Here is a 25,690-nt window from a genome sequence, read left to right as displayed (position 1 = left end):
TGGACTGGCTAGATGCAGGAAGATTGTTCCCGATGTTGGGGAAGTGCAGGACAAGGGGTCACAGTTCAAGGATAAAGGGGAAATCCTTTAGGACCGAGATGAGAAAAACATTTTTCACACAGAGAGTGGTGAATCTCTGGAACTCTCTGCCACAGAAGGTAGTTGAGGCCAATTCATTGGCTATATTTAATAGGGAGTTAGATGTGGCCCTTGTGGCTAAAGGGATCAGGGGGTATGGAGAGAAGGCAGGGATGGGATACTGAGTTGGATGATCAGCCATGACCATATTCAATTCAATTCAACTTTATTGTCATTGCACAGATACAAGTATGGGTACAACGAAATGCAGTGAAAACGGAGCACCCGGAGGAAACAGGGAGAACGTGCAAACTCTACACACGCAGACAGCAGCCGAGGTCAGGATTGAACCAGGGTCCCCTGGTGCTGTGAGGCAGCGGCTCTACCAGTTGCGCCACTGTATTGCCACTGTATTGAATGGCGGTACAGGCTCGAAGGGCCGAATGGCCTACTCCTGCACCTATTTTCTATGTTTCTATGTTATGGAGTATTGTGTTCAAGAAGGAACTGCAGATGCTGGAAAATCGAAGGTACACAAAAATGCTGGAGAAACTCAGCGGGTGCGGCAGCATTTATGGAGCGAAGGAAATAGGCAACGTTTGGGCCCGAAACTTTGCCTATTTCCTTCGCTCCATAGATGCTGCCGCACCCGCTGAGTTTCTCCAGCATGGAGTATTGTGTGCAGTTTTGGTCCTCTAATTTGAGGAAGGACATTCTCACTATTGAGGGAGTGCAGCGTAGGTTTACAAGGTTAATTCCCGGGATGGCGGGACTGTCATATGCTGAGAGAATGGAGCAGCTAGGCTTGTATACTCTAGAGTTTAGAAGAATGAGAGGGGATCTTATTTAAACATATAAGATTATTAAGGGTTTGGACACGCTAGAGGCAGGAAACATGTTCCCGAATTTGGGAGAGTCCAGAACCAGGGGCCACAGTTTAAGAATAAAGGGTAAGCCATTTAGAACGGAGACGAGGAAACATTTTTTCTCACAGAGAGTTGTGAATCCGTGGAACTCTCTGCCTCAGAGGGCGATGGAGGCCGGTTCTCTGGATACTTTCAAGAGAGAGCTAGATAGGGCTCTTAAAGATAGAGGAGTCAGAGGGATATGGGGAGAAGGCAGGAACGGAGTACTGATTGGGGATGATCAGCCATGATCACATTGAATGGCGGTGCTGGCTCGAAGGGCTGAATGGTCTCTTCCTGCACCTATTGTCTATTGTCTATTGTCCATGGCTCGAATCTCTGCCCAAACTCACTGGGACAATCACAAACGCATGATCTTCTATGAACCAACGGAACCCAATAATTTTACAATTTTACTTAGATAATCATACGCGACAATAGATCGCAAGTTATTCTGGATGTTTTGAAAGGTGCCGAATAGTGCAAGGCCTGGAGTGAATGGATGTGGAGAGGATGTTTCCACTAGTGGGAGAGTCTAGGACTCGAGGTCACAGCCTCAGAATTAAAGGACGTTCCTTTTAGAAGGAGATGAGGAGGAATTTCTTTCGTCAGAGGGTGGTGATACTGTGAAATTCTTTGCAACAGACGTCTGTGGAGGCCAAGTCAGTGGATAGTATTGGTGTCAGAGGTTATGGGGAGAAGGCAGGAGAATGGGGTTAGGAGGGAGAGATAGATCAGCCAATGGTGGAGTAGACTTGATGGGCCGAATGGCCTAATTCTACCATATGGTCATGAGAGGTCTCCTATGGTCGTGAGAGGTCTCCAAAGAGTCGTAGCGTCTTTCTGGTCGCTGCCGAATTTTCAACATGTTGAAAATTTCGGCGACCTATGATGGGTGCCGGAAGTTGCCTGTAAAGGTCGCGTAAGTGAGACAGGCCCTTGATGATCTTATGATCTTATGATCTGACACGGACCCACTACCACATCCACTAGGTATCAGTCTGAACAAGGATCCCAACTCGAAAACACACTCGGTTCTCCAGAGATGCTGAGTTACTCCAACACATTTTTGGTAAACCCGCACCTGCAGTTCCTTGTACCCTCAGTGTTCTGCACCCTCTCCTGCAGCTTCATGTGTTTGCATAATATAATTACCAGATTTGGCCAGCGTCCAGGCATGAACGAGACAAAGATTCCTTATAACTCACTTAATTTCCCAGCAAGTCAATAAGAACAGCATTTTGGACGTTGAGCCTCGAGTTATTGATGGCATGGATTAAGTTTCTAAGTGGGTAGCGTACACGACAACACTAATAAATAGCATTTAAAAGGCAATCGGACAGGTAGATGGATAGGAATGGTTCAGAAGGGTATGGGCCGAACACAGGGAAAGAAAACTCGCCCAGATGGGGCATTTTGGTCGGCACGGATGAGATGGGCCGAAGGGCCTGTTTCTCTATGAGTTTGAGTTGGACCAGGCCTCAGGCCTCAGGCTTCAGGCCTCAGGCCTAGTCTTGCCATTCAATATGACCATGACTGATCACGGACGGAGCAGACACAGAGTCTGAATATGGCACGGGAACAGGCCCTTCGGCCCAGCTCGCCCCTGCCTAACCACATGCCCCATGTAAACTAGTTTCATTTGCCCGCATGTAGCCCATATCCCTCCAAACCTTTCCTATCCATTTACCTGCCCAGGTGTCTTTTCACTGAACACCTTTGCTCAGTCCACCTGAACTGATCTCCCGGTTGCTGGACACTTTAATTCTCCTTCCCGTTCCCACACAGACCTTCCTGTCCTCGGTCTCCTCCATTGTCAGAGTGAGGCTAAACGCAAATTGGAGGAACAGCATCTCATACTTCGCTTGGGCAGTGGTATGAATATTGATTTCTCTCACTTCAGGTAGCCCCGGCATTCCTTCTCCCACCCAAGTTGCACCAGCTTCTCGTTTTCACCCAACAAACAACTAACAATGGCCTGTTTCCTTCATCATCGTTACTTTTTTGCATATCTTTCATTCATTGTTCTTTATCTCTCCACATCACCGTCTATATCTCTCGTTTCCCTTTTCCCCAACTAGTCTGAAGAAGGGTGTCGATCCGAAAAGTCGCCCATTCCTTCTCTCCAGAGATGCTGCCTGTCCCGCTGAGTTACTCCAGCATCTTGTGTCTACCTTCAGGTGTCTTTTAAATGTTGTTATAGTACCTGCCTCTACTACATTTGCTGGCAGCTTGTTCCGTATACCCAGCCCCCTCTGTGAGTAAAAGCTGCTCCTCAATCTTGCCCTTCTCACCTTCAACATATGTCCTCTGATTCTTGACTCCCCGTACCATCGGTGAAAGGTTGTGTGCGTTCAGCCTATCTATTCCCCTCAAGATTTTATGCGCCTTCATAAGATCATCCCTCATCGTAGCTGTGCTCCAAAGAATACAGTCCCAGCCTGCCCAACCTCCCCTTTATAGCTCAGGCCCTCGAGTCCTGGCAATGTCCTCGTTAATCCTCTCTGCACTCTTTCCAGATTTATGACACCGTGTCTGCGACTCTCCAATACCAATTCCCCATAGTCCTCAACTCCCCCATCTCTGAGCATTTGAAAGATACGCAGAAAGATAACGTCAACAATAATATAAATTGGAATGGTACGGTACTTTATCTGTTACATGTTACGAGGTATAGTGAAATTCATTTTTGTCTGCTGTTGAATGAATAATAATAATAATGATGGATGGGATTTATATAGCGCCGTTCTAATACTCAAGGCGCTTTACATCGCATTATTCATTCACTCCTCAGTCACACTCGGTGGTGGTAAGCTACTTCTGTAGCCACAGCTGCCCTGGGGCAGACTGACGGAAGCGTGGCTGCCAATCTGCGCCTACGGCCCCTCCGACCACCACCAATCACTCACACACATTCACACACAGGCAAAGGTGGGTGAAGTGTCTTGCCCAAGGACACAACGACAGTATGCACTCCTAGCGGGATTCGAACCGGCTACCTTCCGGTTGCCAGCCGAACACTTAGCCCATTGTGCCATCTGTTTATTGGCCGAGTATTCACATACAAGGAATTTGCCTTGGTGCTCCGCCCGCAAGTGACAACATGACATACAGTGATAGTTAGGAACGACACATAAAACATTAAACATTAATAATAAAACATCTTTGATTAAACATGTGAATTAAATAAAATACCAGAGCAAAAGGAGGCCTAAGATTTTTGGTGACAGCCAATAGACAATAGGTGCAGGAGTAGGCCATTTGGCCCTTCGAGCCAGCACCGCCATTCAATGTGATCATGGCTGATCATCCACAATCAGTACTGCATTCCTGCCTTCTCCCCATATCCCCTGACTCCGCTATTTTTAAGAGCCCTATCTAGCTCTCTTTTGAAAGCATCCAGAGAACCTGCCTCCACCGCCCTCTGGGGCAGAGAATTCCACAGACTCACCACTATCTGTGAGAAAAAGTGTTTCCTCGTCCCCGTTCTAAATGGCTTACTCCATATACTTAATTAAGTTATTGAGTAGAGCTACTACTCGTGGAAAAAAAGCTGTTTTTATGTCTGGCTGGGGCAGTTCAGTACAAGTATCACTATGCATAGGCACTTGAGATAATTGTATGTGGAAATAGACCGCAAGTTATTCTGGATGTTTTTGAAACTTACCAAATAGTGACAGGCCTGGATAGAGTGGATGTGAGAGATTTGTTTACTAATGGGGGGATTCTAGGGCCAGGGGTCATAGCCCCAGTATTAAAGGACGTTCCTTTTGGAAGGAGATGAGCAGGAATTTCTTCAGTTAGAGGGTGACGAATCTGTGGAATTCATTGCCACAGAAGGTTGTGGAGGCCAAAGGATATTTTTTTTTAATTAAATTAAATTAAATGTCTTTATTTATATAGCACATTTTTAGTCAACTTGCATTGACCCCGAAGTGCTTCACACAATTACATCCACACAGACAGGCAAAGGTGGGTGAAGTGTCTTGCCCAAGGACTCACACAGGCAAAGGTGGGTGAAGTGTCTTGCCCAAGGACACAACGACAGTATGCACTCCAAGCGGGATTCGAACCAGCTACCTTCCGGTTGCCAGCCGAACACTTAGCCCATTGTGCCATCTGTCGTTAAGGCAGAGATAGATAGATCCTAGATTAGTACGGGTATCAGGGGTTATGGGGAGAAGGCAGGAGAATGGGGTTGAGAGGGAAAGGTAGATCTGCCATGGTTGAACAGCAGAGTAGACTTGATGGGCCAAATGGCCTAATTCTACTCCTAGAACTTATGAACTTATGATGTGTAAATAGATTCTTACCCTCTGTCTGTTCTTGGGAGTTTCCCATCTCGATTTCCTCTATCTGGGTGCAAGGTTGGCTAAGCATTACATTGTCTTCTTGTTTATCTAAAAATAAACAATTTTTAAAAATGTGAAAAAAAGACACTTTTCCAAAACACGCTAATACGATCTCCAGCTTTCAAGATGTCAACGTGATACTTAGACAGCAAAAAAATCATTTTCAGGATGCTGGTTTCCTAGGTTACATGAAAGATGTAAAATCCAAAAGTGCTTTCCCTTCCATTTTCTCCTGTAGGACAGCTGCAAATTTTGGCCACGATCCAGAAAATTTAAGCAGGACGTTTAAAATGCAATCTTTGCAAATTAATTAAAAAAGAGAAACACACCTTTACGAGTTGCATCTTATCGCAGTTTGATTAATACAACAAGCACACAAACAAGCTCAATCGAAGTGTAAATCCCTGATCTTATGTTTAAAATTATTGCAAATTATTTTTATAAGCTCATTTGATTTGATTTGATTGATTTGATTCAACTTTATTGTCATTGCACAAATACGAGTACAGGTACAACAAAATGCAGTTTAGCGTCTGGTCATAGTGCAAGATAGTAGAAATAAAAATACTGGTTAAACAATATGTGCACTGTGGATGAATTAAACTGGTACATAGGCAAATAAATGTATACAGATGGGAGAGTATAAAAGATAGCTAGCGTCGGGACTGTGAGTTCAGCAGTGTAATGGTGTTATTGAAAAAGCTGTTCCTCAGCCTGCTTGTGCGAGACCTGAGGCTCCTGTACCGCCTCCCTGATGGGAGGAGGACAAATAGTCCATGGTTAGGGTCCTTGATGATTTTCCCGGCCCGTCTCAGACACCGTTTGCGGTGGAGGGCATCCATGGCAGGGAGCGGGGCACCGATCATATACATACATAAGCAGTTAGATTCTTAATTTAGACTTTAGAGATACAGTTTGGAAACAGGCCCTTCAGCCCACCGAATCCGTGCTGACCAGCCATCACCCTGTATTCTCGCACACTTCTGTGTGGGAAGGAACTGCAGATGCTGGTTTAAACCGAAGACAGACACAAAATGCTGGAGTAACTCAGCGGGGGCAGGCAGCATCTCTGGAGAGAAGGAATGGGTGACGTTTCGGGTCGAGACGCTTCTTCAGACTCTAAATTAGCACTATTCAACTCACTTGGGATAATTTACTATTTTACCGAAGCCAATTCACCTACAAGAATATGTGTCTTTCGAGTGCTGGAGGAAACCAAAGCACCCGGAGAAAACCCACGTGGTCATGGGAAGAACGTTCAAACTCCGTACCGACAGCACCCTTGGTCAGAATCGAACCCGGGTCTCTGGTGCTGTAAGGCAGCAACTCTACTGCTGCGCCACCGTGCTGCCTTTGAAAATGCGGCCTCATTATAAAATAATACTCTAGAGCTGTTAAAGGGTGCATGTTTAAGAAGGAACTGCAGATGCTGGAAAATCAAAGGTAGGCAAAAGTGCTGGAGAAACTCAGCGGGCGCAGCAGCATTTATGGAACGAAGGAAATAGGCAACGTTGTGGGCCGAAACCCCCCCTCTCCCCTGAATGAAACTCCTACATTTGTCAAGTCATCATGAAGGCTCTCAAATGAGCACAATTTGCAAAAACATTCCACGGTGATTAATTCATGTGGGATCTGGGGCTGATCTTGTGGGTGCAGCCAAACACCTGCACACACAGATTCGCCAGTAACATAAAAAGCTCTGTAACCTTTTGCGATATCGTGAACAAAATTCCCCATAAGCAAGCAAAATGCTCCCTGAATCTAGCTCAACGTTCACTACTTTGTGAGGAAAAACGTTGTGAAATCATGCTAATAGATTGGACGACAGATGGCACAATGGGCTAAGTGTTCCGCTGGCGACCGGAAGGTGGCCGGTTCGAATCCCGCTTGGAGTGCATACTGTCGTTGTGTCCTTGGGCAAGACACTTCACCCACCTTTGCCTGTGTGTGTCCTTGGGCAAGACACTTCACCCACCTTTGCCTGTGTGTGTGGATGTAATTATGTGAAGCACTTTGGGGTCAATGCAAGTTGACTAAAAATGTGCTATATAAATAAAGAAATTTAATAATTTAATTTAATAGTAGTTTTCATGTTCAAGAAAGAACTGCAGATGCTGGAAAAATCGAAGGTAGACAAAAATGCTGGAGAAACTCTGTGTTTAATGCGGCCTCATTATAAAATAATACTCTAGAGCTGGGAAAGGGTGCATGTTTAAGAAGGAACTGCAGATGCTGGAAAATCGAACGTAGACAAAAGTGCTGGAGAAACTCAGCGGGTGCAGCAGCATCTATGGAGCGAAGGAAATAGGCAACGTTTCAGGCCGAAACCCTTCTTCAGACATTTCGGGTCGAGACCCCGAAGGTCATGTTAAATGTAGGCACCAGGAACTGCAGGTGCTGTTTTCCAAAAAACACACACAGTGCTGGAGTAACTCAGCGGGTCAGGCAGCATCTGTGGAGAACATGGATAGGTGACGCTTTGGGTCAGGATCTTTTTCAGGAAAGAAGAAAGGACTGGACCTGAAACACCACATGTCCATGTTCTCCAGAGATGCTGCCTGAATTGGAACAGCACCTCATATTACGCTTGGGCAGCTTACACCCCAGCGGTATGAATATTGACTTCTCTAACTTCAAGTAACCCTTGCTTTCCCTCTCACTTCATCCCCCTCCCCCTTCCCAGTTCTACGACCAATCCGACTACATTTTATCTCTGTTTGCTTTGTTGTCACCTTCTCCCAGCTAAAGATGATCTATTCTATGTTTTCCTTCATCTCCTTCTCTTTGTCCTATTTTCACACCTTATGGTTCCTTATCTATGTATCTCCCTCCCCCCTGACATCAGTCTGAAGAAGGATCTCGACCCGAAACGTCACCCATTCCTTCTCGCCAGAGATGCTGCCTGTCCCACTGAGTTACTCCAGCACTTTCTATCTTTTATTTGTCATGTTGATTGTGCCAGGTTGGTCTGTACCTTCAAGCTGGCTGTCCATGTAGACATCTTGTAGCTTGGATTCATCATCATGACTAACTAGAGGTGCTGCAAAAACAGAGGCAAAAGACAAAATGAGGAACTGTTTGTTTGGTTTTGAAATTCAATCTTAAAGTTACATTTCTTTATCTCTTTTCAATTGTAGTTGAAGAGAATAATAATAATGGATGGGATTTATATAGCGCCTTTCTAATACTCAAGGCGCTTTACATTGCATTATTCATTCACTCCTCAGTCACACTCGGTGGTGGTAAGCTACTTCTGTAGCCACAGCTGCCCTGGGGCAGACTGACGGAAGCGTGGCTGCCATTCTGCGCCTACGGCCCCTCCGACCACCACCAATCACTCACACACATTCACACACAGGCAAAGGTGGGTGAAGTGTCTTGCCCAAGGACACAACGACAGTATGCACTCCAAGCGGGATTCGAACCGGCTACCTTCCGGTCGCCAGCCGAACACTTAGCCCATTGTGCCATCTGTCGTCCCAAGAGAAGACAATAGACAATAGACAATAGGTGCAAGAGTAGGCCATTCGGCCCTTCGAGCCAGCACCGCCATTCAATGTGATCATGGCTGATCATCCCCAATCATTACCCCGTTCCTGCCTTCTCCACATATCCCCTGACTCCGCTATCTTTAAGAGCCCTATGTAGCTCTCTCTTGAAAGCATCCAGAGAACCAGCCTCCACCGCCCTTTGAGGCAGAGAATTCCACAGACTCACCACACTCTGTGAGAAAAAGTGTTTCCTCGTCTCCGTTCTAAATGGCTTACTCATTATTCTTAAACTGTGGCCCCTGGTTCTGGACTCCCCCAACATCGGGAACATGTTTCCTGCCTCTAGTGTGTCCAAGCCCTTAACAATCTTATATGTTTCAATGAGATGCCCTCTCATCCTTCTAAACTCCAAAGTGTACAAGCCCAGCTGCTCCATTCTCTCAGCATATGACAGTCCCGCCATCCCGGGAATTAACTTTGACATCCAGATCAGCCCACCCCACACATCGTGAATGTCTGCCCACTGAGGCTTTTCCCCTGGTGGCATCAAAGCCATCCACCCCGTAACTGATGCTGTCCTTTTATCGACTTTTTACAAGCATATGGTGCAACATAACCTTAGAAATTAAACGTTTCAGAACCGTGTGAAGGGTGGATAAAGATATTAAATAGGTATATCTCTTTCAATCTCTTTCTTTTTACTTCCTTTCTTTCTCTCTATCTCTTTTTTTTTCTCTTCTCTTTTTTTCACTCTATCCCCTTCTACCTTTTCTTTGGGCTTTCTTTACTATCTCACGATCTAACACTATCATCACGGCTTATGATATTCTTTTCTTCTCTATCTTGGCTTGTCTCATTTTCTGCTCCATTCTGTTAAATTTGAAACAAGAAGCTGTACATGAACTGTAATATCTCATTATGTATTAGGTACTTATGCACTACATTATAGTACTTACTTCTAATAAAACATATTTAAAAAAAAACAAAAAAAAACTGATGCTGTCCTGGCCTGGATGTCGGCCCTTGATCTACAACTTTAGGCTGTGCATGGCCACACGCAAGAAGAAGAAGAAGACTCAAGTCATTGGAACGCAACCATATAGAATACTGGCATACAGGTTTAAATAGTTTAACAGTAGTGTCTAATGTGTTGCTTGTGGTAGTTTTCAAGACAGAGTTAGATTTAGCTCTTAGGGCTAACGGAATCAAGGGATATGGGGAGAAAGCAGGAAGGAAGTACTGATTTTGGATGATCATATTGAATGGCGGTGCTGGTTCGAAGGGCCGAATGGCCTACTCCTGCACCTAGTTTCTATGGTTCTGTGTTTCTAATGTGTTGTTAAGTAACCTTCAACATCTCATATAACTGGGATTGCTTTCCCTAGAACAAAGAGCCCTGAGGGATGACTTTATTGAGGTTTATAAAGTGATGAGAGGCATAGATAGACAAGGTTCATGGCCACCGTCTCTTCCCATGGTAAAATTAGTGGACGTAGCCAGAGGAGATGGTTGAGGCAGGGGCTATCCCAACTATCCCAACGTATAGGACGTACATGATAAATGGTAGGGAATTGAAGAATACAGTTGAACAGAGGGATCTGGGAATAACCGTGCATAGTTCCTTGAAGGTGGAATCTCGTATAGATAGGGTGGTAAAGAAAGCTTTTGGGATGCTAGCCTTTATAAATCAGAGCATTGAGTATAGAAGCTGGGATGTAATGTTAAAATTGTACAAGGCATTGGTGAGACCAAATCTGGAGTATGGTGTACAATTTTGGTCGCCCAATTATAGGAAGGATGTCAACAAAATAGAGAGAGTACAGAGGAGATTTACTAGAATGTTGCCTGGGTTTCAACAACTAAGTTACAGAGATAGGTTGAATAAGTTAGGTCTTTATTCTCTGGAGCGCAGAAGGTTAAGGGGGGACTTGATAGAGGTCTTTAAAATGATGAGAGGGATAGACAGAGTTGATGTGATCAAGCTTTTCCCTTTGAGAATAGGGAAGTTTCAAACAAGAGGACATGACTTCAGAATTAAGGGACAGAAGTTTAGGGGTAACATGAGGGGTAACTTCTTTACTCAGAGGGTGGTAGCGGTGTGGAATGAGCTTCCAGTGGAAGTGGTGGCGGCAGGTTCGTTGGTATCATTTAAGAATAAATTGGATAGGCATATGGATGAGAAGGGAATGGAGGGTTATGGTATGAGTGCAGGCAGGTGGGACTAAGGGAAAAAAATTGTTCGGCACGGACTTGTAGGGCCGAGATGGCCTGTTTCCGTGCTGTCATTGTTATATGGTTATATGGTTATATGGTTTAAGAAACAGTTAGACATGGATAGTACAGGTTTGGAGGGATATGGGCCAAGCGCAGGCAGGTGGGACTAGTGTAGCTGGGACGTGTTGGCCGATGTGGGCAAGTTGGGCCGAAGTGCCTGTTTCCATGCTGTTTAGACAATAAACAATAGACAATAGGTGCAGGAGTCGGCCATTTGGCCCTTCAAGCCAGCACCGCCATTCAATGTGATCATGGCTGATCATCCCCAATCAGTACCCCGTTCCTGCCTTTTCCCCATATCCCATGTCCGCTATCTTTAAGAGCCCTATCCAGATCTCTCTTGAAAGCATCGAGAGAACCTACCTCCACCGCCCTCTGAGGCAGAGAATTCCACACTCACAACTCTCTGTGAGAAAAAGTATTTCCTCGTCTCCGTTCTAAATGGCTTACTCCTTATTCTTAAACTGTGGCCCCTGGTTCAGGACTCCCCCAACATCGGGAACATGTTTCCTGCCTCTACCGTGTCCAAATCCTTAACAATCTTATATGTTTCAATAAGATCCCCTCTCATCCTTCTAAACTCCAAAGTATAAAAGCCCAGCTGCTCCATTCTCTCAGCATATGACAGTCCCGCCATCCCGGGAATTAACCTTGTAAACCTACGCTGCACTCCCTCAATAGCAAGAATGTCCTTCCTCAAATTAGGGGACCAAAACTGCACGCAATACTCCAGGTGTGGTCTCATTCACTCTATGATGTAGGTTTAAGGTGAGAGGGGAAAGATTCAAGGGGAAACTGAAGGGCAGTGCTTCCTCGCAGAGAGGTGAGCATTGGGAATGAGCTGCCAGAGGGGATGGCAGAAGAAATATAATTACCATGTTTATAATAAATTTAGACAGATTTATGGATGGGAAATATTGAGAGGGACCTGGGCCAAATGCAGACAAAGGGGACTCGGTGAGGAAGGCATCTTGGTTGGCATGGGGAAGTTGGGCTGAAGGGCCTGTTTCTGTGCTACAATACTTGATGATTCAATGTGTGGGAAGGAACTGCAGATGCTGGTTTACACTGTAGACACAACATGCTGGAGTAACTCAGCTGGACAGGCAGTGTCTCTGGAGGGAAGGACCAGGTGATGTTTTGGGTTGGGACCCTTCATTCTGATTCTGGTAGAGGGGAGGGGTGGGGGAGGGGGGGGGTGGGTGGGGGGGAGGAACAAAGCTGGAAGAGAGGTGGCGGGCAAGGCAAAGCCTGGCAAGTGATAGGTTCAAAGGTAGACAAAATATGCTGGAAACTCAGCGGGTGAGGCAGCATCTGTGGAGAGAAAGAATTGGTGGCCTTTTCAGGTTGAGACCCTTCTGCAGACTGATGTCGGGGGGGGGGGGGGGATAAAGAAAGGAAGTAGGCTCTGTGGGAGAGCTGAGAAGGGGAGGGGAAGGAGGGAGTAAGCAAGGGCTAGCTGAAATTAGAGAAGTCAATGTTCATACCGCTGAGATATAAACCTGCAGATTGTTTAGGGTTTGGACACGCTAGAGGCAGGAAACATGTTCCCGATGTTGGGGGAGTCCAGAACCAGGGGCCACAGTTTAACAATAAGGGGTAAGCCATTTAGAACGGAGATGAGGAAACAATTTCTCTCACAGAGAGTGGTGAGTCTGTGGAATTCTCTGCCTCAGAGGGCGGTGGAGGCAGGTTCTCTGGATGCTTTCAAGAGAGAGCTAGATAGGGCTCTTAAAAATAGCAGAGTCAGGGGATATGGGGAGAAGGCAGGAGCGGGGTACTGATTGGGGATGATCAGCCATGATCACATTGAATGGCGGTGCTGGCTCGAAGGGCCAAATGGCCTACTCCTGCACCTATTGTCTATTGTCTATTGTCACCCAAGCGAAATATGAGGTGCTGTTCCTACAATTTGCAGTGGGACTCACTCTGGCAAATGAGGAGGCCCAGGATAGAAAGGTCAGATTGGGAATGGGAGGGGGAGTTGAAGTGCTGGGCCACTGGGAGATCAGGTTCATTTTTGTTTATTGTGACGTGTACTGAGGTACAGTGAAAAGCAAAGTGGGGGGGGGGGGGGTTGTTTGTAGATCGGTTACCTAAAATTGGAGAATTCAATGCTCGTACCATTGGGTTGTAAGCTGCCCCAGCAGAATACAAGATGCTGCTCCTCCAATTTGAGTGTGGGAATGGGAAGGGGAGGTGAGAAATCAGGAGATCAGACAGGCCTTGGCGGACTGAGCGCAAGTGTTTGGCGGAACAGTCGGCGAGTCTATGCTTGGTCTCACTGATGTACAGGAGGCTACATCGGGATGCAGTCGATGAGGTTAGAGGAGGTGCAGGTGAACCTCTGCCTCGCCTGGAAGAACTGCTGGGGCACCTGGACCGGGTCAAAGACGGCTGGCGTTACACCTCCTGCAGTTGTTTAGTTTAGCTTAGAGATACAGAGTGGAAACAGGCCCTTCGGCCCATCCAGTCCGCGCCGACCAGCGATCCCTGCACACTAACACTATCCTGCACCCACTAGGGACAATTTACATTTATACCAAGCCAATTAACCTGCAAACCTGTACGTCGTTGGAGTGCGGGAGGAAACCGGAGCAGTCGGGGGGGGAGGAGGTTTGGCTTATGTTATGTCTATTTCAACAAAGTCTTCTCAAAGAACCACTTCATCAATGCAATGTGTGGAAATATCTTACAGGGCGAGTCAGATTTCTCATCTGTTTTTTTTGGAGAATTTTTCACTTCGGCATCAGTGCTCCCGTCTGTTGAGGCTGTAAACAAACCAAAGGAAAAATACAGTCACTAGGTAAGTATGGAAAATAGCACTGAAAAATCCTACATATCTACCACCTGAGAGGGCAGACGGAGAGACACAAGTACAGATGCTGGTCTACATAAGATCATAAGCGGTCAGAAGTGACAGGAGCAGAATTAGGCCATTCGGCCCAGCAAGTCTACTGCACCATTCAATCATGGCTGATCTATGAATGAATGAATGAATGGCTAAGTTTATTGGCCAAGTATTCACATACAAGGAATTTGCCTTGGTGCTCCGCCCGACGTGACAACATGACATATTGTGGCAGTAGGAATGACAAATAAAACATGAAACATCTATGCCTTCACCCCACAACCCCTAACATGGATAGTAATCAATAATCTATCTATCTCCGCCTTCAAAATATCCATTGACTTGGCTGTCTTAGCCTTCTGCGGCAAAGAATTCCACAGATTCACCACCCTCCATCTGAAGAAATTCCTCCTTATCTCCTTGTTAAAGGAATGGCCTTTAATTCTGAGGCTGTGATGTCTGGTGCGAGACTCTCCCACTATGGAGGGATATGGGCCAAACGCAGGCAGGCGGCACTGGTCCACAATGCCACTGGGGCACAGGAAAGTAAGGGGGAGATTAGAATATTACGTAACCTTACTCCTAGACACAAGAAACTGCAGATGCTCGTTTACAAAAAAGTCACAGTGCTGGATTAACACACCGGGCTAGGCGGCATCTCTGGAGAACACAGAAGGCTGTGGAAGCCAAGTCAATGGATATTTTTAAGGCAGGGTTAATTCCATCACCCCCAGCAGCTAGTTCCAGGCACCCACTACCCTCTGTGTAAAACAAATGTGCCCCGCACATCTCCTTTAAACCTTGTCCCTCTCACCTTAGAACTGTGACCTCTAGTCTTTGACATTCCCACCCTGGGATAAAGGTTCTGACTGTCTACCATATCTATGCCACTCATAACTCAACAAGGTGGGAGAGTCTAGGACTAGAGGTCATAGCCTCAGAGTTAAAGGACGTTCCTTTAGGAAGAAGATGAGGTTACCATATGATGAGCGTTTGTCGGCACTGGGCCTGTACTTGCTGGAGTTTAGAAGAATGAGGGGGGAACCTATTGAAACATACAGAATAGTGAAAGGCTTGAATAGAGTGGATGTGGAGAGGATGTTTCCACTAGTGTGGATTCTGTGGAATTCTTTGCCACAGAAGGCTGTGGTGGACAAGTGAGTGGATATTTTTAAGGCAGAGAGAGATAGATTCTTGATTATTACAGGTGTCAGGGGTTATGGGGAGAAGGCAGGAGAATTGGGTTGAGGGGTAGAGATAGATCAGCCATGATTGAATGGAGGAGTAGACTTGATGGGCTGAATGGCCTAATTCTGCTCCTATCACCAATGAAACTCATGAACTTGTGAACATGGATCCATGTCTGAAGAATAGTCGCAACCCAAAGACATCGTCCATCCATGTTCTCCAGAGATGCTGCCGTAAGAATAAGGAGTAAGCCATTTAGAACGGAGATGAGGAAAAACTTTTTCACACAGAGAGTTGTGAATCTGTGGAATTCTCTGCCTCAGAGGGCGGTGGAGGCCGGTTCTCTGGATGCTTTCAAGAGAGAGCTGGATAGAGCTCTTAAAGATAGCGGAGTCAGGGGATATGGGGAGAAGGCAGGAACGGGATACTGATTGTGGATGATCAGCCACGATCACGGTGAATGGCGGTGCTGGCTCGAAGGGCCGAATGGCCTACTCCTGCACCTATTGTCTATTGTCAATTGACGATTGACCCGCGGAGTTCCTCCAGCACATTTTATTCAAGGTTTCAGCATCTGCGGTTCCTCTTATCTCTCACTGCGGACTAGAAAATGCGGTAAAATCTAAGATGATCAAATCTGAGTTGGATGATCAGCCATGATCATATTGAACGGCGGTGCAGGCTCGAAGGGCCGAACGGCCTACTCCTGCACCTATTTTCTATGTTTCTAAGATGTCAGAAAAAGGGCCTCCGTTAGGGATTTTTACTGCTTCCTTTATTCTGATGGTGTTCACAATCTATTTCCAACCACCTGGGAAGGAGCAGTGAAATAGTGTTAGTCATCCAGTAGGGGGCACTTGTGCACTGATGTTGTTTCCCACCTATGTCACGTCGGCCATTTATTTTTCACCTCACAACTATTTGGTTGCTCACCCACAACTCGTTTAACAACGGCCTGTTTCCTTTATCATCATTATTTTTTTTGTTGCATAGCTTTCATTCATTGCTCTTTATCTCTCCACATCACCGTCCACATCTCTCGTTTCCCGTCCCGCCGCTGTTTTGGGACGGGACCCCTCTCTGTGCTCCACTGATGTACATTTGTATGGAGACACAGATAGGGTAACATTTCTATGTTCCATTCAGTGGTTGGGTTTCAGGTTCAGTTTAGTTTATCGTCACGTGCACCGAGGTACAAGAGAAAGCTTTTGTTGCGTGCTAAACCAATCATCGGAAACATAGAAACATAGAAACATAGAAATTAGGTGCAGGAGTAGGCCATTCGGCCCTTCGAGCCTGCACCACCATTCAATATGATCATGGCTGATCATCCAACTCAGTATCCCGTACCTGCCTTCTCTCCATACCCTCTGATCCCCTTAGCCACAAGGGCCACATCTAACTCCCTCTTAAATATAGCCAATGAACTGGCCTCGACTACCCTCTGTGGCAGGGAGTTCCAGAGATTCACCACTCTCTGTGTGAAAAATAATCTTCTCATCTCGGTTTTAAAGGATTTCCCCCTTATCCTTAAGCTGTGACCCCTTGTCCTGGACTTCCCCAACATCGGGAGCAATCTTCCTGCATCTAGCCTGTCCAACCCCTTAAGAATTTTGTAAGTTTCTATAAGATCCCCTCTCAATCTCCTAAATTCTAGAGAGTATAAACCAAGTCTATCCAGTCTTTCTTCATAAGACAGTCCTGACATCCCAGGAATCAGTCTGGTGAACCTTCTCTGCACTCCCTCTATGGCAATAATGTCCTTCCTCAGATTTGGAGACCAAAACTGTACGCAATACTCCAGGTGTGGTCTCACCAAGACCCTGTACAACTGCAGTAGAACGTCCCTGCTCCTATACTCAAATCCTTTTGCTATGAAAGCTAACATACCATTCGCTTTCTTCACTGCCTGCTGCACCTGCATGCCCACTTTCAATGACTGGTGTACCATGACACCCAGGAAAGACAACGCATAATTACAAACGAGCCATTTACATTGTGTAAGAAATGTCGCTGGAAGTATTGAGACTTAAGAGCATCAGACCATGTGATAGGAGTAGAATTAGGCCATTCGGCCCATCAATAGTCCTGCACCATTCAATCATGGCTGATCTATCTCTCCCTCCTAACCCCATTACATAGATACATAGATACATAGGTGCAGGAGTAAGAATAAAGGGAAGGCTATTTAGAACTGAGATGAGGAAAAACGTTGTCACCTTCGAGCCAGCACCGCCATTCAATATGATCATGACTGATCATCCAAAACCAGTACCCCGTTCCCGCTTTCTCCCCATAGTCCTCGATTCCCTTAGCCCTAAGAACTAAATCTAACTCTCTCTTGAAAACATCCAGTGAATTGGCCTCCACTGCCTTCTGTGGCAGTGAATTCCACAGATTTCCTCATCTCAGTCCTAAATGGCCTGCCCCTTATCCTTAAACTGTGACTCCTAGTTCTGGACGATTTTTCCTGCATCTCCTATAAAGTTTGCTTCTCTCAAAGTTATGTCCTCTAGTTTTTGACATTTCTGCGCGGGGAAAATGATTCTGACTCTTTACCCTATCTGTGTCTCCTGCAATTTTTATAATTCTATCATTCTATCTCCCCTCAACCTCTGATGCTCTGGAGAAAACAATGCTGGTTTGTCCAAAACGCTCATTGTTAATGCCCTCTGGTCCTCGATTCACCTATTCTGGGCAAAAGACTCTGATCTATACGTCTCATGATTTTATACACCTCTATAAGCTCACCCCTCATCCTCCTGCACTCCGAGGAACAGAATCCCAGCTTGCTCAACCTCTCCCTATAGCTCAGACCCTCGAGTCCTGGCAACATCCTTCTGCAGTTGTACAGGGCCCTAATGAGACCACACCTGGAATATTGTGTGCAGTTTTGGTCCCCTAATTTGAGGAAAGACATTCTTGCTATTGAGGGAATGCAGCGTATGTTTACAAGGTTAATTCCCGGGATGGCGGGACTGTCATATGCTGAGAGAATGGAGCGGCTGGGCTTGTACACTCTGGAGTTTAGAAGGATGAGAGAGCATCTCATTGAAACATATAAGATTATTAAGGGATTGGACACGTTAGAGGCAGGAAACATGTTCCCGATGTTGGGAGAGTCCAGAACCAGGGGCCACAGTTTAAGAATAAGGGGTAAGCCATTGAGAACGGAGACGAGGAAACACTTTTTCACACAGAGAGTTGTGAGTCTATGGAATTCTTTGCCTCAGAGGGTGGCGGAGGCCGCTTCTCTGGATACTTTCAAGAGAGAGCTAGATAGGGCTCTTAAAGATAGCGGAGTCAGGGGATATGGGGAGAAGGCAGGAATGGGTTACCGATTGGGGATGATCAGCCATGATCAGTGCTGGCACAAAGGGCCGAATGGCCTACTCCTGCACCTATTGTCTATTGTCTATTGTCTAACATCCTCGTAATTCTTCTCTGCATCCTTCCCTGCTGTAACATGGTGCCCAGAACTGAACACAATATTCTAAATGCAGCCTCACCAACGTCTTATACAACTGCAACATGACGTCCCAACTTCTATACTCTATAAGGTACACAAAATTGCTGGGGAAACTCAGCGGGTGCAGCAGCATCTATGGAGCGAAGGAAATAGGCGACGTTTCGGGCCGAAACCCTTCTTCAGACTGATGGGGGGTGGGGAAAGAAAGAAGGAAAAAGGGAGGAGGAGGAGGAGCCCGAGGGCGGGCGGATGGGAGGAGACAGCTAGAGGGTTAAGGAAGGGGAGGAGACAGCACTCTATACACTCTATACTCTATACTCTGACTGATGAAGGCCAAAGTGCCAAAAGTCTTTTTGACCACCCGATTTACCTGCGACATCGCCTTCAAAGAGCATATACAAATTTTCCACACTCTTCTATACTATTTCCCTGTTACGTCTTCACAGTTACATTCAGAAATTTGTCTATGTCTGGTATGAGCTTGTGAAAGTGTTATTGTTTTGAAAAGACTCTTGAAATTTGGGCAATGTCCTTTCAAATATAAGGCCATAATTGGTATAGTTGAAAGGATTTTTCAATCTGGAAGCAATTGATTTACAATGTAATAAAAAGGAACTCAGATGCTGGGTTATACCAAAGATAGGCACAAAATGCTGGAGTAACACTGCAGGTCGGGCAGCATCCCTGAAGGACATGGATAGGTGATGTTTCGGGTCGGGACCCGTCTTCAGATTGCAATTAATTTATTTTCCGTTTCAGTTCACTGAAAATAACTTAATATATAATCAATTGAGTTATTTTCAGTCATTTTAAAATCCAGTTAGTCATTGCTGAGTGCTGGATATCCTCATTAAAATGAATATTTTACTGAGAAACCACTGTAAAGCTGTATTCATTAACATGTGCTACGACTGAAATATATCAAGGAAAACTTTTCAATGAAAATAAATGACGTTTTTTCTCTTAAGATAGATAGATAGATAGATAGATAGATAGATAGATAGATAGATAGATAGATAGATAGATAGATAGATAGATAGATAGATAGATAGATAGATAGATATAATTTATTGCCACACAACCAGGGTTGGTGGAAATTTGGGTTATTCTGCCTGATTACGCAAGATTCCTGAAGATTTTTCATTTGTAATTATGCAAAATAAGTTTGGTTGCCATGCGAGTTGCAACTTAAACCAGGGTGATTGCATTAGTCACAGAGTCATGGAGTGATACAGCATGTAAACGGGTCCTTCGACCCAACTTGCCCACACCGGCCAACATGTCCCAGCTACATTAGTCCCACCTGCTTGCGTTTGGTCCAAATCCCTCCAAACCTGTCCTATCCATGTACCTGTCTAACTGTTTCTTAAATGTTGGGATAGTCCCACAGCCTCAACGACCTCCTCCAGCAGCTTGTTCCATACACCCACCACCCGTTGTGTGAAAAAGTTACCCTTCGGATTCCTGTGGAATTCTCTGCCTCAGAGGGCAGTGGAGGACGGTTCTCTGGATACTTTCAAGAGAGAGCTAGATAGGGCTCTTAAAGATAGCGGAGTCAGGGGATATGGGGAGAAGGCCGGAACGGGGTACTGATTGGGGATGATCAGCCATGATCACATTGAATGGCGGTGCTGGCTCGAAGGGCCGAATGGCCTACTCCTGCACCTATTGTCTATTGTCTATTACATCTTTTTCCCTTCACAGACCTATTTTTACCTCGATTTAGTCCTCGATTCCCCAACTCTGGACAAGGGATTCTGTACATCTATCTGACGTAATCCTCGTGATTTTCCGCATGTTTTATAAATTCTGCACAATATTCCCTGATTGGTTTTATTTTTAGATTAGATTTGGTTTTTGATATATAGCGCGGAAACAGGCCCTTCGGCAGACTGAGTCCGCACCGTCCAGCGATCCCAGCACATTAACACTATCCTACTAGGGACAATTTACACTTATACCAAGTATACAAACCCAAGCCAATTAACCTACAAACCTGCACGTCTTTGGAGTGTGGGAGGAAACCGAAGATCTCGGAGAAAGGCCACGCAGGTCACGGGGAGAATGTACGGGCAGCACCCGTGGTCGGGATCGATCCTGGGTCTCTGGCGATGGGAGAGCAGTAGGGCAGCAACTCTACTGCTGCGCCACCGTGCTGCACTTTCAGGGCATCTCAGGGGAAAGTCTATCCTGAGCCTGGTGATGGGAAGCATGCAGCCAAGTGTGGGCTTTCCACATGAAGGCTCAGTATATCATCTGATGGACGGGTTGGATCTATGCTGGCTTTGCAACAAACGGGAAGTGGACGTACACACCCAGGATCTAGAGACATAGTACACTGTGAGCAATATAATAAACGAGGGAGAAAAAAAAGGTCGTGATGCTAGTCGTAGTTACTCGTGGCATCAAGTAGGTCAGGGCGTTTTTTCAACATGATGAAAAATGACTTGTAAAAAAGGCCGTGAATTAGGTTGTGAATGTGGGACAGGCCCTTAAGACCAACTACGACTAGCTACGAGTGGAAAATGATCACATGATAAAATTATGTCATGTTTGCATTTTTTTTCTCGGGCCAGTCACCGACCTACGACCTACCTACAACCTACCTATGAGTAAAAAGTATCAATTTTTTCCATGCTGACATAATTTTTACTCGTGGACATTTTTTATCGGGCTGGAAAAAACGCCGCGACCTACTTGAGGCCACGAGTATGCGGAGACCACTCACGAGCATGAGGAGAGTTACGAAGATCTCCTACGGCCTCGTGGCGACCATACTGCGAGTATGAGTCAAGGGAAATTAGGTTGTGAAAGTGGGACGGGGTTTAAGAATATCATTGTTCTAGCGGGGGCATTTGACAATAAAAACACTCCTGACTAATTAGTGCCGACCTCGTTCAAGATGGTGCGCTGTGTAAATCTCTGATGTTCTTCTCATTTGGGGCACTTCCTTCGCATTTCCTTTGTGGAAACACAGGGGAACTGAACAAAAACGGTGGAAAAAGTGGATTGAAACATCCTTGGCCAAGTTATGGAAACCAAATGCTCTGGGGCCAAATGCTCTGTGATCTCTGTCCCCGAAGCAGCTGCTTCGATGTTGTTCCCCTCTCAAGACTGAAGTTCCTCCTTACATCTGTAGCACTAATTGTCATGTCGTAAGGCAGGATTCACCTTACATAACGTTTAGCGGAGGACAAAAACAGGGAGGTGATTGCTGTCGATGTTTATCAAGGCATGAAAAAGACACGCAACTCAACAGGTCAGGCAGCAACTCTGGAGAACATGGATGGGGTGATGCTTTGGGTCGGGGCACATCTTTACACTATCTATCTTCTCCAGAGATGCTGCCTGACCTGCTGAGTTATTCCAGCACCGTGTCTTTCTTATATAAACCAGCATCTGCATGACCTTGTTTCTCTATTCCAGCATAGTTTGGTGAGTCTGACAATAGACAATAGGTGCAGGAGAAGGCCATTCGGCCCTTCGAGCCAGCACCGCCATTCAATGTGATCATGGCAGATCATCCCCAATCAGTACCCCGTTCCTGCCTTCTCCCCATATTCCCTGACTCCGCTATTTTTAAGAGCCGTATCTAGCTCTCTCTTGAAAGCATCCAGAGAACCCGCCTCCACCGCCCTCTGAGGCAGAGAATTGCACAGACTCACCACTCTCTGTGAGAAAAAGTGTTTCCTCATCTCCGTTCTAACTGGCTTACTCCAAACTGTGGCCCCTGGTTCTGGACTCCCCCAACATCGGGAACATGTTTCCTGCCTCCAGCATGTCCAAACCCTTAACAATCTTATATGTTTCAATGAGATTCCCTCTCTTCCTTCTAAACTCCAGAGTATACAAGCCCAGCTGCTCCATTCTCTCAGCATATGACAGTCCCGCCATCCCAGGAATTAACCTTGTAAACCTACGCTGCACTCCCTCAATAGCATGAATGTCCTTCCTCAAATTAGGGGACCAAAACTGTACACAATGCTCCAGGTGTGGTCTCACTAGGGCTCTGTACAACTGCAGAAGGACCTCCTTGCATTTGGAGTATTCCATCCAATTTCCTTTTTGTTATTGGAAAGATACTGTCGAGCTTGAAAGGGTTCAGAAAAGATTGACGAGGATGTGGCCAGGACTAGAGGGTGTGAGCTGTAAGGGCCTGTTCCACTTGGCGATTTTTTCGGCGACTGCCGGCGTCATTGACTGACGTATCAGGGTCGCTGAAAGATTTTGAACATTTCAAAATCCAGCGGCGGCTAAAAAAAATGTTGCGACGCTTAAGGAAACACCGCACGGAAAAGATTTAATAGGAATCTGAGGGGTAACTTTTTCACACAAAGGGTGGTGGGTGTATGGAACAAGCTGCCAGAGGAGGTAATTGAGGCTGGGACTATCCCAACGTTTAAGAAACAGTTAGACAGGTACATGGATAGGATAGGTTTGGAGGGATATGGACCAAGCGCAGACAAGTGGGACTAGTGTGTGAATGTGTGTGAGTGATTGGTGGTGGTCGGAGAGGCCGTAGGCGCAGATTGGCAGCCACGCTTCCATCAGTCTGCCCCAGGGCAGCTGTGGCTACAGAAGTAGCTTACCACCACCGAGTGTGACTGAGGAGTGAATGAATAATGCGATGTAAAGCGCCTTGAGTATTAGAAAGGCGCTATATAAATCCCATCCATTATTATTATTAGTGTAGCTGGGACATATTGGCCGGTGTGGGCAAATTGGGCCGAAGGGCCTGTTCCCACACTAAATCACTCTATGACTCTTGTTGTCCCCATTACAGGAAGAATGTGGAGGTTTACCAGATAATTATGCCAGTATTGCAACATTCATTGCAACAAATAATATTCAATCTCACTAAAGAAGAGATACTAATTCATTTCTTGAAATGAAGGGTCTGAAGAAGGGTCTCGACCCAAAACGTCACCCATTCCTTCTCTCCGGAGATGCTGCCTGTCCCGCTGAGTTACTCCAGCATATTGTGACTATCTTGAAATGATAGTCACACTCGCCCACTGAGTCCGAGACAACCATCGATCACCCGTTCACAGGAGTTCCATGTTATCCCACTTTCTCATCCACTCCCTACACACCTGGGGAAATTTACATTTGCAATGTCAGGATTGGAAATGGATTTAATAATATGGAGAGGCAGGTTTTGAAGGAGTGTGAAAACTCGTTAGAATGAGAATTTTCAACAATTGCATCGCATGGTGTGTAGTTTTGGTTCCTTAATTTGAGGAAGGACATTCTTGCTATTGAGGGAGTGCAGCGTAGGTTCACAAGGTTGATTCCCGGGATGGCGGGACTGTCATATGATGAGAGAATGGAGCGGCTGGGCTTGTATACTCTGTAATTTAAAAGGATGAGAGGGAGTCTTATTGAAACATATAAGATTATTAAGGGCTTGGACACGATTAAGGCAGGAAGCATGTTCCCGATGTTGGGAGAGTCCTGAACCAGGGGCCACAGTTTAAGAATAAGGAGTAAGCCATTTGGAATGGAGATGAGGAAACACTTTTTCACCCAGAGAGTGGTGAGTCTGTGGAATTCTCTGCCTCAGAGGGCGGTGGAGGCCGGTTCTCTGGATACTTTCAAGAGAGAGCTAGATAGGGCTCTTAAAGATGGCGGAGTCAGAGGATATGGGGAGAAGGCAGGAACGGGGTACTGATTGGGGATGATCAGCCATGATCACATTGAATGGCGATGCTGGCACGAAGGGCCGAATGGCCTACTCCTGCACCTATTGTCTATTCAGAGCACATTTCTTTTATGCACAATACTGTGTAGCCAGCAAGATACACATTTCTGCAAAACCCAAATGTAATCACCCATTTTTCATGCATAATATCATCACAGTTTGAGCAAAACCAGTGACAGTGTTCAGAATCATCTATAATAACATCGAAAAATAAATAGAATGAGAATTCATTGCGACAGATAATATTCAATCTCAATAAAGAACAGACACAAATTCATTTCTTGAAATGTTTAGCTTGGTTTAGAGATACAGCGTGGAAACAGGCCCTTCGGCCCACCGAGTCCATGCCGACCATCGATCACCCGTTCACAGTAGTTCTATGCTTTCCCACTTTCTCATCCACTCCCTACACACTAGGGGTAATTCACAGAGGGGCGATTGACCCACAAACCCGCACGTCTCTGGGATGTGGGAAGAAACTGGAGCACCCGGAGTCACCTGTTCCTTCTCTCCAGAGATGCTGCCTGTCCCGCTGAGTTACTGCAGCTTATTTGTGTCTATCTTCGGTTTAAACCAGCATTTGCAGTTCCTTCCTGATTTATCTTTAGTATTCTCTCAAATGTTTTGTAAGTTTCCTTGCATAATGAGAAGTTCTAGAATCCTAATTGATCATTTTCTCTGTGCCCATTTCAACCATCAGTAACCTCAAGTGTGGCACGATGGCACAGCGTTAGAGCTACTTCCTTACAGGGCCAGAGATCCGGGTTCAATCCTGACTACAGGTGCTGTCTGTATGGAGTTTGTACATTCTCCCTGTGACCTGTGTGGGTTTTCTCCAAGATAGACAATAGACAATAGGTGCAGGAGTAGGCCTTTCGGCCCTGTGAGCCAGCACCGCCATTCAATGTGATCATGGCTGATCATCTCCAATCAGTACCCAGTTCCTGCCTTCTCCCCATATCCCTTGACCCTGCTATCTTTTTTGTTTTTGTTTTTGTTTATTTTATTAGAAGTTAATAATTTAGGGACGACAGATGGCACAATGGGCTAAGTGTTCGGCTGGCAACCGGAAGGTAGCCGGTTCGAATCCCGCTTGGAGTGCATACTGTCGTTGTGTCCTTGGGCAAGACACTTCACCCACCTTTGCCTGTGTGTGAATGTGTGTGAATGTGTGTGAGTGATTGGTGGTGGTCGGAGGGGCCGTAGGTGCAGATTGGCAGCCACGCTTCCGTCAGTCTGCCCCAGGGCAGCTGTGGCTACAGAAGTAGCTTACCACCACCGAGTGTGACTGAGGAGTGAATGAATAATGCGATGTAAAGCGCCTTGAGTATTAGAAAGGCGCTATATAAATCCCATCCATTATTATTATTATTATAATACT

General features: G+C 45.9%; 1 protein-coding gene across 1 annotated transcript in view; it reads right to left on the bottom strand.

The window, feature by feature from the left end:
• The window catches only part of macrod2 (mono-ADP ribosylhydrolase 2), a 1,179,663-nt gene that overhangs the window by 20,257 nt on the left and 1,133,716 nt on the right, over positions 1-25,690 (bottom strand). Inside the window, exons 13-15 of the mRNA XM_033026285.1 lie at positions 13,797-13,871; positions 8,310-8,375; positions 5,297-5,383 (exon numbers count right to left, since the gene is read on the bottom strand). Of these exons, the coding sequence (XP_032882176.1) occupies positions 5,297-5,383; positions 8,310-8,375; positions 13,797-13,871 (228 nt within the window). The remainder of the gene's footprint in view (positions 1-5,296; positions 5,384-8,309; positions 8,376-13,796; positions 13,872-25,690) is intronic.

This window comes from Amblyraja radiata, chromosome 8, assembly GCF_010909765.2.
Source record: "Amblyraja radiata isolate CabotCenter1 chromosome 8, sAmbRad1.1.pri, whole genome shotgun sequence".
Lineage (NCBI taxonomy): Eukaryota > Metazoa > Chordata > Chondrichthyes > Rajiformes > Rajidae > Amblyraja > Amblyraja radiata.
The sequence above is the reverse complement of the archived record's forward strand: the minus strand, read 5'-3'. Positions and strand labels throughout refer to the sequence as shown.